This window comes from Mangifera indica, chromosome 5, assembly GCF_011075055.1.
Source record: "Mangifera indica cultivar Alphonso chromosome 5, CATAS_Mindica_2.1, whole genome shotgun sequence".
Classification (NCBI taxonomy): Eukaryota; Viridiplantae; Streptophyta; class Magnoliopsida; order Sapindales; family Anacardiaceae; genus Mangifera; species Mangifera indica.
In genome coordinates this window covers 3232127-3251216 of record NC_058141.1, presented here as the reverse complement: position 1 = coordinate 3251216, position 19090 = coordinate 3232127, and the positions used below count along the sequence as shown (strand labels likewise).

Genomic DNA, 19090 nt, shown 5'->3' with positions numbered 1-19090 from the left:
AGTTCAGTATAACACCTTATATCATCATTCTTCTTAGCAAGCCAACAAGTTACACTTTTTGGCTTCACGGAGGATCCGAAGCATGATGTTTAAAAAATAACCAAGAAGGAAGTTTCTTCTCCTATTACAAATTGACTAATAGACTCTAGTCTCAAGGCCAAAAGACTTGTTCTCACCTAACGTTCGGTGTAACTCCAAACTCTCACACTCTAATTTTTAAAATTTTAAAATCTCATTTATAATCTAAATTTTATTAAAAGTTTTAGTTAAAAACAAAACCATTATTTAATTAAAAAAATTTTAAAAAATTAAATTTTAATCACGTTATCTTTCTTTAGTTTAAAAATATAATAATTTTTTTTATCTAAAGTTTAAAAAGTGATAATTTACTTAATAGGGTTTTGAAATCATCATTATAGATGGCAATGCATTCATCATCTCTGTTGAGTTATCTCTCTTTATCGATCAAATTTCTACCTCTAACGAAGATTAGGGAGCAAACTTTTTGAAGGAAACATTCAAGTTTCGGGGGAACATCTTCAGGTGGAATCATTTCAATTGTCGATTTGTTTGAACGACAACTGCCCATATGGAAAGATTGGTCTGTCGTAGCAGAATAAATCCAAGGCAGTATTCTTTTGCTGCACTTGGTCGGTGGCGGATGAGAAGCTTGAATGGAAAATCATTTCAATCATGGAGAATTTTGATCAGACTTTGAATGTGTCCTTGAGTTGTTTATGGTGATTTCAATTATGTGCTCGGAGAAAAGGGTATTTTTTATTAATTATGAATGATGTTCAGGAGTGTTCGAAGTGATTAAATATCAATAAAAATTTTATTATCTCGTGAAATTTGAGATAAGTCGAACTTTACTAGCCATAGAGTATGAGATCATAGGTAAGAGTACCCATGAGAGGATTGCAAATTCAGCAATCAGATAAAATCGATTATGCTCTTAACATTCGAACAATGCCACGCATCAAGAGAACAAATCAGTGACTGATATAGTTATCGTCGCTGCTTCCTTTAAATACTTCAAGCTGACCCCAACCAAGTTTGACCGTTGGCAAGAATAAAAATTTTAAAAACGAAAGACGTGTGCTTTTTTACTAAAATAACCTTACTCTTACATTCCGTTGAGTTTTTTTGGGGCCTAACATTATATGGGTCACAGTTAATTGGGTTGTTGTATGGGCTTTGAAACTTGATGAGACTAAAATTCACAACTGTTATCCCAAGTAAGATTTGTCTTAGGACCTGATTCAATTAGACAGAGCCCAAAGCACTTCTCCTCACTTAAAAGTTTAGTTCATTTCTAAATATATTATATATATTTATAGAATTTTAAAATTTTAAATACTCATTTATTTATAAAATTTTTTTATTAGAGTTAAAAGTAAAATTATTTTTTAACAAAATATTTTAAAAAATTAAAATTTTATATCATTCTCTTCTTTTCCACCACCAAAAGTGTAAAAAATTACCTTTTCTCTCATAATTTTTTTCTCTTTCTCTAGCAACAATCTTCATTCCAATCTACAACCGGCCTTCACCAACTTCTTTTCTCATCAAATGTCATGCTCGATGACCAATGTTTTAAAAACTGGACCGAACTGATCGGTTCAACTGAGAACCGACTTCAAGTCTAGTCTGGTTGATATGAAAATATTGTTTGGTAAATAGCTCGGTCAAACCCGATCAAAACCGATAAACCGGATGAACCGGTCAAAACTAAAAAAATCGAGTTTGACTTTAAAATTTCAACAAACACTGCACATTATTATTAATTCCAACACACCAGGTTTGGCTCCCTTGGCAGCTTGTGTCTTCTCAGCTTGGATTACTTAATTAATAAAATATTATTAATTTATTAACATAAAACAAAACCCTAAAGATTCCCAATTCACAATTTCACTTAAACAAAATATCTCCCAACAGGCACAACGTCTTCTTCTTTTCGTCGGTAAGTCTTCTTCTTCTTGATTTATTATTTATTTCTTTATTTGCTAAAATGGGTTTACTTTAATCTGTAATCTCAATGCTTTTTTCCTGTTTGAAAGGGTGATGATCTTTGTTTTTGTTTACTGAAATCCATTCTATTAATGTTTCAGTTTTAGTTTTTGGGTGTTGGGCAGTTGATTAAATCATAGCATTGCTGATGCTTTGATATTGGTGTTTGAAATTCTTTAACAAACAAAAGAATCATGTTAGGTCGTGTTAAAGACAACTGAGTTAAACCATTGTCTGTAAAAACTGCTACCTTAAGGTGCTGATTAGAAGCCATTAAATTTGGTTTTTCGGTTAATTATATAAAACCCACTTTGCTACTTAAATTTTATCGTGTTATAAATTATAATCACTGGAGCTCCAACATTCTACCTTTTTCAAGCAAGTTAAAAATTCTATTTTGGCATTTCATAAAAATCTCCCAGTAGTGAATTATTGAAAATTATTTGCAGTTAAGTTTGTATAATTCTTGACCATTATTTTTTGCTATGATCAGTGATGAATGAGAACATTCAATTCTTGGTAGGATTAAAAAATCACATGTCTAAGTTAGTGTGTCCATTTTACCTTATTGAAAAGTGTTTGCTTGTAAAAATGTCATTCTAAATGATAGTTTATTTTTTCAGTGAAATGGAAAATATATCATCAAGGTCAACACCATCTTTTGAGGGAGAATCTAGACAACAAACATCTTCCGAATGCTCCATACGACAAAAAAAGGATATAGTATGGAAGTTTATTAGTGAGGGAAGTAATTCTAATGGGAAGGTATTAATATGTGGATTTTGTCGAAAACAAATAGCAGGTGGAGGTATTAATAGAATGAAGCAACATTTAGCTAGAGAAAGAGATATTGTTAATCCATGTAAGAAGGTTATTGGAGATGTTCGATTTCAAATAAAAGAGTTATTACAAAAAAATATTGATAAAACCAAAGAAAGAGGGGGATTATATAATGAACGTGATGATATTCAAGAGATTTCTGAATATCAGTCTAGAAGTTCCTATAAAGGAAAGAGAAAAGCAAGTGCTACAATTGACACATTTTTCAAAATGCCTTGTGATCTTTCTCAACCTAATATCAAGGCATGTATGCAAAGTCAAGAAAGATGGCATGATACTGACTTGGAAATTGCCTTATGGTTTTACGATGCATGTATTCCTATAAATGCAGTGAATTCTCCTGTTTTATCAAATTGCAATAAGTAAGATAACAAATATAGGTCATGGATATAAATGTCCATCTTATCATGCTTTACGTGTAAATTTGTTGAAAGATGCTAAACAACATGTAAAGTTGATTCTCGACTCTTATCGAAGCACTTAGGATGAAACAGGTTGTTCCATTATGGCAAATGTTTGGACAGACACAAGACAAAGATTTTTAATAAATTTCTTAGTGTATTGTCCTAGAGGAATTACATTTGTCAAATCAATTGATACTTCAAGTTTCTCTACAAATGCAAAGAGTTTGTGTAATTTGTTTGTAGAATTCGTTGAATGGGTGGGTCCTCAAAATGTAGTTCATATGATGACTGATAATGGAGCGAACTACAAAGCTGTAGGATATTTACTTTGTGAGAGATTTCCTCACATTAGTTGGTCACCATGCACTGCTCATTGCATTAATTTAATAATAAATGACATAGGAGAGATGTCTGAGGTGCAGAGTTTGGTCAATCTTGCTTCTAAGGTAACAATTTTTGTTTATAATCATAAATGGACTTTGAATTAGTTAAGAAAAAAGCCGAATTGGAGAGAAATTATTCTTCCTAGAGCCACTTGCTTTGCCAACAATTTTATTGCTTTAAAAAGTTTACATGATTATAAAGATGGTTTGCAACCTCTTGTTATTGATGCAAATTACAAAAAAATCTTGAAGATGCAAAAGGGTAAAGAGGTTGAACAAATTGTTTTTAATGGAAATTTTTGGAATAATTGCTTGATCACAGTAAGGATTATGACTCCACTAATACGTCTTTTGTGTATTTGTAATTCTGATGAAAAACCTACTTCAAGTTATGGTTATGAACGGTTGTATAAGGCACACTTGGGTACTAAGAAGTTGTTCAAACATAAGAAGCATTTGTACAAGCCTTATACCAACATTATAAATGCTAGATGGGATAAAATGTTGCATCGAAGTCTTCATGCTGCAACGTATTGGTTAAACCCAACTTTTCAATAAGATCGAGACAATTTTTGCAAAAAACCAGAGATTATGAGTGGGTTAATGGATGTGATTGAAAAACATATTATATGTGACAAGCCAAAGTTGTTAGCTAAAACTAGTTTATATCGAGATCGTTTGAAAAGTTTTTCTCGTTTATTAGCTTATACTAGCAGCAAGAATATTTGACCTGATAAGAATCAAAATTTATCTATGCTTTAATGTTTAATATTATCTTTAATTTTATTTACTGTATTTTAGTGATTTTATCATTTAATTTATTTTTTAATGAAAGATGAATGGTGGAGATTATTTGGTTATGATACTCCAAATCTACAAAAGTTAGCAATAAGGCTTCTTAGCCAAGCAACTTCTTCTTCTGGATGTGAATGAAACTGGAATGTATTTGAACGCATACACACGAAGAAAAGAAATATACTAGAGCATCGAAGGCTTAATGATCTTGTCTATATTCGTTATAATGTGTGATTGAAAGATAGGTATAAAAAAAATTAAATTTCTTTTCTCGTGTGATTTTACATGTTCATATATATGTATGTATTTTATATTAGGTTTACTAATTAGAATAATATTTTTATATCAATGTATAGGATTGGATCTTCCAAGAAGTCATATGATCCTGTAGATTATGAATCAATTGATAAAACTGAGTTTTGGGTTATGGATGAAGAGGAAGAAGGAGAACTTGACTATGATGAATTAGAAAATATGCTTGATGAAGAATATCCAAAAGATATTGAAGAGTCATGTTCTCATGATCCTAAAGGTTGGTTTAAAATTAATAGGTTTTTTAAGTTCATGTATATTTAAAATTTATGTTAGATTATAACTTTATTATATTTTTATAGGTGATGAAGATGATGCAATGGTGATATTTGATGGCCATGATAATGATAAAGATTGATTGGAGCTTCCGCCGTAGAGTGAGAATTCTTTGATTAAGATATTTGAAATTGTTTTATTGTTTTGGTTTTTTTGAGTTTTCTGTCTTTCTTTCCATGAATTGAAATTTATTATTCAAAGAAACAAACATACTTTGTTATCATCAGTGTTATTGACTAGCAAACTATTTTTAGTGTTATTGCAATTTTTGTGTGTTATAGTAAATTGATGATTAGATTATAAAGTCTAATGTGTTTATGAAATGGTTGTGTTGTGTTTTATGTAGGTTATTAGATTGTTAATTTCATATAAAGTGAATTATAGATAATTGAATGAGATTTTAGGTTGTTTCCATGGTTAGTAGTAGAGAATTGTGTAATGTGAATCTAGTACCTTCCTAGTTTCTTTTGTTAGTGTTAATGGTTGTTGGATTACGATATTTAAGTTTTGGGAATAGTGGAATTTAATTAAGTAGTCTAACTTATATCACAATAATAATTGGTGATGTATCATTTTACTACACATGTGTTTGCCTTTTAAAATTAAATGGTTATGTTATCTTTTAAACAATGTTTAGATGATTAATTGTGGGTTAGATTGAATATTGTTTAATTGGTTGTGAAAAGTTGTATATATCATTTTTTGTAGTTTAATCACTTTCCATGATTATGTTGTATGTGATAATTGTTGTTGGAATGGTAATTTTTAAGTTGTGTTGCATAATGAAAAGACTTGGTGTCCGACTTGCGCTTTTTTCAACTGTTTATATTTTGTAGGTTAACTTGATCGATTCGGTCGATTGAACCGATCGAACTATGACTCAATAATCTCACCGGTTCATTATCGGCCCGGTTTTAAAAACATTGCCGATGATTGTCTTTGTGGCCAGACAAGGATGAAGAAGTCATCTTCTTTTCTTCAAGCTGGATAAAGATAATTTGTCTTCATTTGGCCATGAAGATAATCGATCTTTGGTCGTCTGACGTAGATATATCGTCTTCTTTTGACGACTCTATTACGATGAGAAGATCCGAGGGTAAGAAAAGAAAATGGTGGGAAGATGAGTCAACATTGGGAACAAATTCCTATAAAAAAAAAAAACCTAGGAGGAAAAAATAAATTTTTTAAAATTTAATTCTAAAAGAAAATCATTCGTTTTTCAAATCAAATGTGTAAAATGATATAATATTTAATTTTAAAATTTAGTGATAAAATAATAATTTTATCTCTTATAATTAATTATTTGGTTAAGTTTAATAGCCTATAGAAGAGTTTTTGAGTTTTTCAAATTTTATGAATGTATTTGAGAATAAGCTAAATCCTTAGGTGGGAATAAGTCTTTCGACGTTTAAATAATAGTGGAGATTAATTCGAATTCAAAAGATTTATTATTCTTCACTTAAAGCACAATGAAACAACCGAGCTAGCATATAAAATTTGAATTAAAGATTAAATTTATATTCATAAAATCGAGTTCAAGTTGTTTTGAATATTTTGAATTCGAATTGGCTAAAATTGAATTTAAGATTAAATAATTTACAATCTGAGTTTGCATATTAATTTATCAATCTCTAGTTAATTTTTCTTTTTAAATTCAAATTAAACTCAAATTGAATTTGAATAAGTATGAATCCAACACTGGGTGTTACACACGTTTGCTTTATCTGCAGTACCATGCTTTATAAGGCGCAATAATATTGTATTTATAATTTTATATACAAATAATTATATATTATTATGTGATTGGATATTGTTTTATCTTTAATTTTTAACTGTCTAATCACATAATAATATATTGTTTGTACATAAAATTATGTACAAAAATTATACAGCCAAACGACTATTTCCTACACAAAGTTTGGTACAAACTCAGCTTTTCACTTGTTAGTTATTGAAAATCTAAATAGTCACTATTATGTTAAATTTTACCGTTATCGTCAAAGGTAAAAATTATAAATCCATCATATTCCCCTCTAAAAATTAACAATTTCTCTCCTACCTTCCCTTTACCCAAAGTTTAAAAAATCACTATTTTCCCCCTAGAGTTTGCATTATTTCCTTATTGCTTTTCTGATGACCGGAGTCAACCAACCTCCATCCTCTTATCTTCTAGACAAGGATGAATCATCAGTCAACCTCCTGTTGATCGATGATTCATCAATGACGCATAGATCAGTGTGAAACATAGATTTGTACATTGCACAAATTAGGTAAGCTGATATGTGCACCGATTGATGCACAAATCGATTAGATAAAAAGTTTAAGCGTTTGTCTGACCGATCTGTGCGTTGACCAACATGATTTATGTAACACAGATCCTCATGACGAATCATTGGTTAACGATTTGTCCTCGTCCGAGAGATGAGAGGGAGAAGGTTGGTCAGTTCTAATTGCCAAAGAAGTGACAAGAGAGAAAATACAAATCCTAAAAGGATAAATAGTCATTTTTCAAACTTTGGATAAGAAAAAAATAAAAAAATTATTAATTTTTAAACCAAAAGAGAGAGAAATATGGTGAGTTTGTAAATTTTTAAAATATTTTTATTAAATAATAATTTTACCTCTAACAATAATATTATAATTTAATAAAAAAATAAATATTTAAAATTTTAATAATTAACAAATGAAAAATTGAGAATACACCAAATCTTGGATGAAAAAAATCATTTGGTCAAATTATTCAGATGACACTATTCATATACAGCCATGTACATGTGTTTCTGCTCTCGCCACGTTTTCCCTGCCTCATGCGTTGACTAATTTATCACTGTTTTTTCATTTACCCAAAATGGCAAGTAAATTAATCGTTCTAATTCTTACCCATAAAAAGGAAAAATAATTTATTTTCAATATTAATTAAGGTCATTTTGTAATAATAATCTAATAATTAAAATAATAAAATGAATATTTCCTGAATTTCCCACGCTGACTGAGTAAAATTTTCTTTCAAAAAAGTTCCCAACAGATTGAAAACTTTTTAGAAACCCCCCTGCCAATTCAAACCCAATTCAGGAGCCACCTCTGTCACTCTGTGTTCCGTTTCATCTACCATTCAACTCAGTGGCTCACCAAAACAAAAACGGTTCTTTCTTTACTGTTTCTTCTACACACAGCTGAACAAACAAACAAACAACAGAATCAGTCTTAATTAAGCGTCTCGCTCAATTCATTCAATTTCGTATCGTTCACTTTCATGTCTTCTTCCCAAGCCTCTGCAGCGGCAGCGGCGGCGGCGGCTGAGGCGGAGGCCGACGGCTCTGGGAGCCACGCGCCTCTCCTGCGTCCACGGGAATCCACTCCTTCGCCTACTGCTGCTGCTGCCCGCCCCGCAACTCTTGCTCTCTTGCTCGGCCGCGCTGCCGGCCGCGCCCGAGGCCCTTCCATGCTTGTTCGGGAAACCGCGGCTCGTGAGCTGGAAGAGCGACGCGCGGATTGGGGCTACTCGAAGCCGGTTGTTGCGTTAGATATGTTGTGGAACACTGCGTTTGTGGTGGTTTCCGTCGTGATGTTGATAATTACAGTTGATGAAAAACCTAATACGCCGATTAAGTTTTGGATCTGCGGGTAATTTTTTCTTAACTTGTTTGACCTAGATGGTATTTGTATTCACTATTCATATATGGAAATTGTTATGTCACCGGTGCTTAATTGCGTTAATGTTGCTCAATTGTGCACCAGCACCGTATTTTGTCCTTGAATTTATTGGTGAATGTTAACTTGCTTCCTGGTACAGATACTTGGATCAATAGTTTTGGCATAATTTTGAGGAACAGCAGCTTAATGACATATAATGCTTGAGTTGCTTTTAATTAGACTGATTGAAACTTTGATATACATTTTTTGACTGACAGGTATGCCCTGCAGTGTTTGGTGCATGTGGTGTTGGTGTGGTTAGAGTACCGGAGGAGGAACACACGGAGAGTCAGGGATGATGAGAGGGGTGTTGGCGATATGGTGGATGCGAATAATGATAGTGAGGATGAGGAGGAGGAAGAGGATGGTGGAGGATCACGGATTTCGAGTCGATCTAGGTGAGTTTTGGTTTGATTTTCTTTGTTTAAAGTGAGGAAGTTTAGTTTGAACGGAATTGATGTTAAATTTAAGTTTGAATTTGGATTTTGGATTTGATTCTCACTAATGGTTTTCTTATTCAAAGTCATGCCAATGATAGTACATCTACAGATACTGGTAAGAATGTGCCCGGTTAACCTTAGCACTCATCATTTTGTGTTTTGGTGGGAGCTGGATTTGAAAAGGTTGGGAATACCAAGTGCAAAAAGTTTGGTTGCACTTTCAGGAACTTGTGTGGATTTCTCTGCTGATATGAATGCATAAATTACGGGTATATTATTGGATGAGAATAAAAAAATTTGTTACCCTAGTTATAAACTAGTGTAACCTGATGTCCCGGGTTTCTCTTTTTCCCTCTTAAATTAAATGTAGTCTAGCCTCTCTAGTTTAACATAAATGTAGAAGATGAAGATCTTCATAGAGGATCAAGTTTTGGCAATTGAAAAATATCAACTTTGGATTAAAATGGGAAAAAGTCAACAGATAAAAGGAAAAAGAGTTTTTTAGAGATGTGTTGTGATAACCATTGCTGCTGAAGGTTTATAGCCACACAATATCTAGAGTTGTTAAAGACTGAATAAGAAAAAAGTGGGGATTAAACAGGTTAGGAAGTTGAGTTTTGGGAAGATGGCGGAAAGAGTATTCCCACATCAATATTTGTATCTCAACATAAAGGAAAAAGGGTTGAAATCTTCGTTTGTGGGGGAATTCTTGCAGGGAGATCTCAAAATAATCTAAGGGTTGCTTCATTGTGGGCCATGTGATCACTTGTCACTCCTAAAGTGAGTTGCTTGTGGATTAGCCCAAGTTGTTTGTGTGTTATGATGTTATTGGGTTTCCTCGTATTACTGACACAATGAATTTGTATTACTTAAAATTTTTGAATAGCGATTCATTGCTGGCAATCTGACCAGATGAAATGAAGGATTGATGGTTCTCAATAATGATGTATGACCATTGTTTGAAACAGAATATAATAATGCAAAGAATCATAGGATTCAAGTATGTATGAAAACATGCAACCTTCTGGTCCATCATGAACTTTTAGCTTGTTTATTCAACCTTACAAATGATTCCATGATTATAGTGTGATACACAATCTTGACTGCTGATTGATGTTTAAGCAACTGCGAATTGTAAAATTCTTATGTGAACAACTAGATGCAAGCACTCACATGTACTTTGTTTTTTTTTTTTTTTCTCTTTTAAAGAATGGAAATATGATATGCTCATTTCATGTTCAGCTGGTCCGTGTTGAGAGGTATCAATACTTGTTAGTTTGAACTAACAGTGCATTTATCTGCTGCAAAGGAGATTCAAGATTTATCCTTTTTCTTTATTCACCTTGATTGGGAAGTGGTTTTTGGCTGACTTTACTAGGTTTTGGGGTTTTTGTCCAGGGGAGAGATGGTTAGCACAATTTGTAAAGAATTATTTTCCCTTTCTTGGTTTTGTGTCTTATTTGTCAACACCTGGCCTGGTCCACCAGTTTTTCTTCTCATATGTAAAATTTGATAATACTTGTTAAAAAAAAAAAGAAAAAACTAAATGATGCATCTACCATTACTTTAGGAAGTAAGGTGGCTTTTGATTGTTGTTTTAGTAACTTTACTGTATGTAAGATTACTGACCGCTTACTGATTTGATGCTTGATGGCTTAGTGTCACTAAACGATGTGAATCGATTAATACAATGGTGTCATTTCTCTGGTGGATAGTTGGATTTTACTGGGTGGTCTCTGGTGGAGATGTACTCCTGCAGGATGCCCCTCGTTTGTACTGGTATGCTTTTAACTTATCTTTTCTATTACAAAATCTTCATTCAGTTGTACATGCTTTGTATTTTAAATTTTGTTTCCTTCCATGCCTATCACAGAAAAAAGGTATAACCTCTTGATGTTTTCCTTAAAATTTCTAGTTTTCTACTTCTTTCATCTTTTTCTGGAGTCTGATGACTCTAAATACTTAGGCTTGTTCGTTTTTTAATCAACTTATTTTATTTTATCAATCCCTGGGTTTTCTGTATACATCACCCAGTACATGAGTAACACACATTTGCTCTTTTATTAAATGAAGAATATGAAGCTCAAGATTTAACTACATTTGGTTCTCCTTCTATGCAAACTGCGATGTCGGTTGAGACTTGACCAATATTACATGTTACTATGATCCTAATCATTTTATCAAGTAAAATTAAGTTACTGGAATTTGATCAAATTCTAATATTAACTCAATTGACCATAATCCTGCCAGATTGATTTGAAATGTTTTTCTTTTATGCTTTAGTATTTGCTGAAATCTCTAATTCATCATATTTGCAGGTTGGCTGTGGTTTTCCTGGCATTTGATGTGTTCTTTGCCATCTTTTGTGTTGTTTTGGCATGTTTAATCGGGATTGCTCTGTGTTGCTGCTTGCCATGCATTATTGCAGTTCTCTATGCTGTCGCGGGACAGGTTTGAAGAAAAGAATTATGAACTATGACTGACACAGTGATCTTTAAACAAATTAAGGGTGAAACAACTTACTAATGGTGTCTTCTCTTGTTTGACTGATTAGGAAGGTGCATCAGAAGCAGATCTCAGTATCCTTCCAAAATACAGATTTCAAATATTGAACAATGATGAAAAGCCTAGTGTGGGAGCTGGGAAAATGGTTCCTGTAGAAACAAGCAGTGGATACTTGGCAAATGAACGTATACTGTTACCTGAGGATGCAGTAAGTTATTCTTTACTATGGAAATACTCAGTTTTCACAATCACAATGTATTCAATTAGAATTGTTGCCTTTTGTGTTAGTACAAAGTAGGATGAAAGTACTAGAATCTCTTCTTTTGTTTTTCTCATAATATTTGTATACAGTTATGCCTCACTGCAAACCAAGCCAGACCATTTGATATGCTGGCTTGGTTCTATGAACACTTCCACTGAAACAAAACCATACCAGTTGCTTTGAAGCCCTGAAAATATAAACCAGTAAGACTGGTTTCTTTTTGTCTAATGTTTAGATGCAGTTGTATAGGCAAGAGTCAGGCTAGTAAGTGCAGTTTATTGTGTCATACCACTTCGGCAAGAGTTGCATCTTCATATTTGATATGTCAAATATAATTGAAGTGTTTAAGCAAGTGAGATGCTTCAGTGAAGTCATAAGGACTGAAAATATAGAAATAATATAGTAATATCATAGGAGACCGTCTATTATCAGTGGTTTATTTTCTGAAGGGCTTTGAACTCCCCACATTATTATACTAAGGTCTTATCAAGAGATGGTTTCAGTAAATTGATTTTAGCGTTTCTTTATCTTTTCCATAGGAATGCTGTATATGTCTCTGCCCTTATGAGGATGGTGCAGAGCTTCATGCCCTTCCCTGCAACCATCATTTCCATACCACATGCATTGTGAAGTGGCTTAAGATGAATGCGACATGTCCTCTGTGCAAGTACAACATTCTCAAGGGAAATGAACAGGTATAAGAACGGTTCACATGCACTCTCTGTATATGCCGAAGAAACCAAGGCAGTAAGAACAAAACTTCTCCTAACTCTTTTCAGAATGAGTTTCCAATTTCGGCATTTGCGCTTCTTTACTATGTTCATTGGCCTTGTGGGGTTGTTTTTTTTTCCCCTTGCCCTTGTATGAATTATTTCAGGCACTTGTGCAAAAGTTGGAGCCATTGATTTGCAGGTTTTAAGTTATGCCTTGTTTATTCTCCTTTCTTTTTTTGTTTTGTAGTTGTATAAGACAAAAATAATGGTTTCATGTATTATTTATACTTTTGTGTCAATTATACTACATATTGTACCTTTGTGATTCAAATAATAGGCGGTATACTGCAATGGGTTATTTGCAGTGTATTCTATGTCTGATTTCTAGATATGTGATGACAATATATTGACCAGCAGCTTCACTTTTCTTTGAATTGTATTCTAAATCTGATGGCATTTCAAGTTCGAGCTTGAATCGGTTCATATGGTAAATAGTGACATTGGAGAAGATGAGATGACGAAAAATGATTAGAGAAGAACAATTGTTGACAAGCCCTTGAACTTGAGTTGAGTTGTCAATTTGGAGCTGTAGTTCAAGTTTGACTTAATTTGACCTGAACATGGATTCATCCACCCCTGCCCCTACGGACTGTGTCTATAGTAGGAAAACAAGCTCTGTTACATTTAATTTATTGCTGGGAATTTCAGAATGGCCTGAGCTATAATGGCTAATGAATCTCTTCTTGGTCATGCAAGACAGCCAAAAGAAAGCTATATAGGATTCCAATCAGTTCATAGTGGAACTATATATATGGTACAAGGGTTGATGTTACCCTCCACAGGTAAGGTAACGTTACTCTGCAGTACCCTGGTAGAACCTGCATGAACAAACTGGATATAGTTTTTCCCATATGCCTTTGATTGCAAAATCCATAATTTCGGAATCCCCACAACTGTAGAGCCAAATTAAGGAGCCTAATTGATGTTTGTAAAGAGGTAGGCAAAGGGTTCATAATTCTTGTTCAACATAATGTTAACATTACCAATGTTTTTAGGCTAGATCCAACATGACTCAATCAAATGATCAATCCACAAGTCCATATAATTAAAATTTTAACATACGTTTTAATCATGTGAAGACAACATAATTTTAATATGAATGTCAAACTAGTCTGACTTGTAGGTTAAACCTTGGTTCAATACTATTTATCTAGTTTAACCTCAAATCAATCTATTCCAATGGCTAGAACAAAATTTAACCATGACTCAAACCGGATTTGACATTGGTTCTTGAAGCTTCTAGTTGCTCACTGCATATGAGCTGCAAAAAGTTGAATCAAATGCGCACCTTTGGCCTCCAGGAACAGAAATACTCAATGGAGTAAAACATTTTCTCCTAGATAGTTCCCAGTAAGTGACGTGCAAAATCAATATGCAGTGCATGCCCCCCCTGAATTGCATGTACAAATTGGAATCAGGAACTTGATACAAGTCTCATAACTGAAATAAGCATAGTTACTTTTGGAAATCACAAAATCTTGTCGTGATACAATTGATCACATAGTATTCTCTAGGGTTAGATTCAAATTAAGTTAGTTCAGCTCAGCTCAGTGTTTGGCTCAATTCAAATTGGAGCTTTAACTCGACAATTTGATTCAAGTTCAACTTGAATTCTCTCCGACAATACTGTTAATCTTACTAATGTCATTATTCATCCTTCGAATAACACTGTTCATCTCTCCTATGACACTCCAACAACACATCCGACCAACTCAAACGAACATGAGCTGACCATAATGAATTCAAGCCAAACTTGGGTCAACCCATGTTCAGCCCTATTAGTCTTTGGATTTAGACAATCATAAACTATGACAAACTGCAATATTCATAGTCATAGCATAATGGTTTATGTTTAACTTCACAAATGATAGATCATCACATACTTTTCTGAAATAAAGTATGTATATTAACAATTAATCAGCAATAATTACCAAAAGATTGGAGAATTGAGAAAGAAAAGACACTTGCCTTGAAAGCTACTATGTGAGCCACTGGAAGTCCCTGACTACCATTCTGTGCAAACAGGGATAGGTCGCCAATAAGATCTAATACCTTATGCCGACAAGGTTCATCTGGGAATCGCAGTGACGGATTTAACCAACCGTCACTGATACTGCACAAGAAAATCAAGAAAATGAACAAGTGTATAATGAAAAGATTGGGAAAATTTTATGTCTTTTATGTTGAAACTAGCAGAAATATAATGCTCTCCTTGATCAAATAGAAAGATGAGAAAGAGAAATTGATTCAACATGCTTTAAGAATCACGTTATGTTATCTCTCATTAGATGTATAAACTGAATCCAAGTTTCTGAGTCACTCCGGCCTGTGCTTATCTATATTTTCAACTTCATACACAGATTAATGTTGTTACCTATATCAGAGAGTAAAACTGGATTTAAACCCACTGCAAGTTTACCATTTCAAAGTATAGACATTGATGTAAATGTGATTATCCTTTTTTTTTTTTGGGGTAAGTTAAATGTGGTTATCTTGTTCGTGGAAAAATGAAAGATTTTCTAAGTCACAGAAAAGTCAACATTATGATATATTCTGTGTCTATCACAATTGTATAGAAGACCTAGTCTCACCAAACTACACCCTCATCAGTTCAAAATGTGCATTCTTTAGTACCATAGGTGGTCAATCTCGTGTTTGTTTCATAACATATTACACAGGGGTCCGGTAAATCCATTTGGTTATTCATCCACAAAGCCTCATAATTCATAAATTAATGAAGGATCTCACCTGCAAACAAGGGCATTTTCTAATGAACCCCCTTTTATTAATCCGGCATTGCGCATAGACTCCACCTAAAAAGAATATCACAAGAGATTTAGTATCTGCACTGCATATCCATAACATAGAGCAGTAAAAAAAAAAAACCAGAATCATCATCAAATTTAATGACCAAATATCCAGGATAAATAAATATAGATAATAGTTCCAGAGTCTTAATTTCAGAAATTTATAACTCAGTTAGAAAAAATAAAAATTTTCAAATATGTGCAAGCAAGTTATGTTGGAGAAAAATAAAATTAGCTACAAGATCTGCTTTTATCTGATAGAGCACCATATGACCATATTATGTTGGTGAAGACTTCATGGCTCTGTTTAAAAGGGTCACCCAATTCTGTTAGGCTATCATTAATGTCAGAAGCTTATAGGGAACATCAGCAGAAGACCAAGCTGTAGTATTTAAACACTAACACATCTCCTGTGGTACTTGAGAAAAGAAGTGCACAAAAATGTATAAAAATAGTTATCATATTTAAGTTTATATGCCACCCGTCTTTGATAAGAGGGTTCTACCATATATAACATCACGTATGTAATTTATATGAATCAGCACTTTGGAAATCATACAACAAAAACTAACATCTCAGCTTGCCTTTGAAGATCATCAGTGCATCAATTAACAACAAAAGAGAAAGCATCAAACCATTAAATGAGCAAGTCACTACTGATTTTGAACAATGACAAGGCTACCACTTGAGAAAATGGACAAAAACGAAACCTCCTCATAAATGCAAAAAGTTCTTGAAGATGCAATCTGTGTTGCATAGACAGACTCATCCAAAGGGGCTGAAGAAAACCATTGGCAGCCAATAGTGGGCACCTAAAGAACAGAAAGGCAAAGTGTATGAATCGCACTATTCTTGGTACCTAAGATATGACATCAAATGTATTGGGTTGAGAGTTTTCAATGTAAACAAACATTTGCAGCAATTATAGGCGAAACAATATATCACATGGTAAATTTGGAAACAATATAGTTAATTCAAATAAATAACAAAGTTTAAACAAACTGCTTTACAAGATCATATTTAATGTTGTACACCATCAAACACCCAATATAGCTTCATACCTTGGGAAAGTGGACTCCACAAGTGATGCGAACCTTTGGGGAAGGGAAAGCGGCTATAAAAGAATCATTCCTCCATACATGCACTGGTTCATTCAAATATGGAGCAACTTTTTCGCCATTGTTTCCATGCTGATCCAAGGCCTCCTTTACCCCAACTTTTTCTATTGCCTCCAACCATGCACATGCTGACCCATCAAGAATAGGTACCTGTGTTAGTAAATTGTTGGCAATCATCGATCTTCCTTTATAATGTTCATGAAAAATCAACTATTCACCTCCTGCCACTCCAAACAATTCCTAATGTAGAACACTGCAATAAAAACTTGTTCCTATGAATTATTAAATTATTTTTTATTCAAATTTATTATAATTAATTTGCTCCCATGGCTTAGACAGCATGAGTTATACCAAACTGATGCCAAGTAAACAGCTACTGAAAATGGCACAGCAGTCTTATGGCTGACAACATACACCCTCTTATGAAGGTAACTTGATGAGATAGCAAAAGAGATTCTGCAGATCTGAGGAAGAAAGGGGGATATCTAGAAGAATTAAGAGGTAGAAAATAATTAAGAAAAAAATAATAGAAAACAAGAAAAGAAATTCAGTAGGGAGACAAAATAGAATTTAGAAGAACAGAAATTAGAGAAATTTCAATTATTTCTACAAAAGATATCTCATCAAACAAGATTATTTAAGTAACATCAATTTATCGAATAATAAAGATAAATCTTAAAACTAAATCCTAATATAAGCCTCTTGGCTTGGCTCTGCATCATCTAATCAATTTGTTAGAGAAAGTTAATTAACCTACTGCCCTTCTAAACAGTGTACTAGAAAAGCATGTCCCTTCTTTAGTAAAAGTGTAAGAAGAGACTCATGAATTTGGTCACGCGTACAAAAAACTCATACACCCTTGCCATTCATACACAGCACAAGTCAGTAACACATTCACTTATCAAACCAAAACTACAAAGCTGACAATTCCAGCGCACACTAAATTGCAAGGTTAAAAATTTCATGTATTCCACTGGTCCAAAATTAAATTTAGCCCAGCAAACTCTTGAGCCTGAAGACTAATTAAAAGCACTAACCTCAACCTCTCGACTGTCACAATCCTGATTTTCGATCTCAATCTTGCAATTATCAACACCCTTAGCCTCCAAAGCAGACAGCAGATGCTCAACAGTCCGGACTCTAACTCCGTCCTTACAAAGTGTGGTACACAAGGGTGATACTTTGGCGAAATCAATGGATGCAGGCACCGATTTTGATTGAAATTTGAAGTACCTACCTTCACCAGCAAACCCCGGAAATATTTTCACCTTTGAAACCTCACCCGAGTGCAAAGTCTTGCCACTCTTCTCTATGCATCCAGCTATGGTTTGTTGAAGCCTACCTGTCTATCACCAAACACAATGTCGTAGACCATCATAAATTTCTGCACTTTAAGTAATTTCATGTTACTAAAAGATTCATATACTGTAATTAAGGCATGACTGATACTCATAGTACTAACATCACTCTATGTTACAATTCATAATTTGTTATTACTTTTCGTTTGACCAAAATCCCTTGTTTCCGATTCTAAGAAGTTTTTTGTAATTTTTCATCATTTGGGTTCAAATGAAACACAAAAATGAAGCATACACGATTGAATTTTGACACGGTTTACCAGCTAAATATCTCTTTTTTCTAATTTTTTTTTTTCTGCTGAACAAACCGAAAACACAGAAGCAAACTCCGACAAAAGCTCTCGGATAAACAAATACAATATATATGGAGATGATGTGTGCGAGCGTACAGATTTCCAGGAGATGAGATTGGAGGATTTGAGGGTGTTGAAGGTGCCAGACACAGTCATTTGACGAAGCAACTTCAATTGACTTTGCATACTGCAAGTTGACAAGGAGTTTAAAGCTCGTTTGTTTCGGAGTGAAAGAGAATAGAAGTAGAAGTTGAAAAAAAACCTGAGTTGGGATATTTCGTATCCACGTTAAATAAATAAATAAATAGATACATATTTTATATATTTTATAAAATAATTTATAATTTTAAATTAAAAATAAAATAATATATAATCATATAATAATGTACCATAATTATATATATTTTTATAATTAAAATGAATACAAATATAAATAAATTTTAAATTAAAATAAATATAATTTTTGTATTAATAAAATATTTATTAATTAATACACCTATAATTTCCCTTGATATAGTTTTATTTTTTAAAAGTATTGTATAATAACTTTATTATTAATACTATCAAATAATTTTTTTTTTATATACACAATAAAATTATCATTTAATTATTAATCACTTATTTTATTTCACAAATTACTTTTCATAAAATTCAATGTTGAAAGTACTTTTTCTACAGTAACAATGATAATCAGTAAAATTAATGTTAATTTCATAAACAAATAAATGAATAAAAATATTTTATTATTCTTAGCTTTAACCATCATTTTTACAAGATTTTAAATCTCATAAATTTGTGATTAATAGGTATATTTAAAATGT

General features: G+C 32.9%; 2 protein-coding genes across 3 annotated transcripts; one reads left to right on the top strand and one right to left on the bottom strand.

The window, feature by feature from the left end:
• Nucleotides 1-8085: 8085 nt before the first annotated feature.
• On the top strand, nt 8086-13007 carry LOC123216233 (E3 ubiquitin protein ligase RIE1-like). Its single transcript, XM_044636631.1, has 6 exons — nt 8086-8644; nt 8932-9111; nt 10813-10932; nt 11472-11604; nt 11708-11866; nt 12460-13007. The coding sequence occupies exons 1-6, from the start codon at nt 8274-8276 to the stop codon at nt 12619-12621; spliced, it is 1125 nt and encodes a 374-aa protein (XP_044492566.1). The 5' UTR covers nt 8086-8273; the 3' UTR covers nt 12622-13007.
• Nucleotides 13008-13701: 694 nt separating this feature from the next.
• LOC123216235 (probable UDP-3-O-acyl-N-acetylglucosamine deacetylase 1, mitochondrial) lies at nt 13702-18497 on the bottom strand. 2 transcript variants are annotated; one of them, XM_044636632.1, is made up of 7 exons: nt 18366-18497; nt 17656-17964; nt 16562-16768; nt 16211-16312; nt 15442-15506; nt 14662-14806; nt 13702-14083 (listed from the first exon to the last, which is right to left on the bottom strand). In XM_044636632.1, the coding sequence occupies exons 1-7, from the start codon at nt 18453-18455 to the stop codon at nt 14030-14032; spliced, it is 972 nt and encodes a 323-aa protein (XP_044492567.1). In that variant the 5' UTR covers nt 18456-18497; the 3' UTR covers nt 13702-14029. The 2 variants fall into 2 exon arrangements, with proteins under 2 accessions (XP_044492567.1, XP_044492568.1); XM_044636633.1 differs by lacking the exon at nt 16211-16312.
• Between the last annotated feature and the right edge of the window lie 593 nt (nt 18498-19090).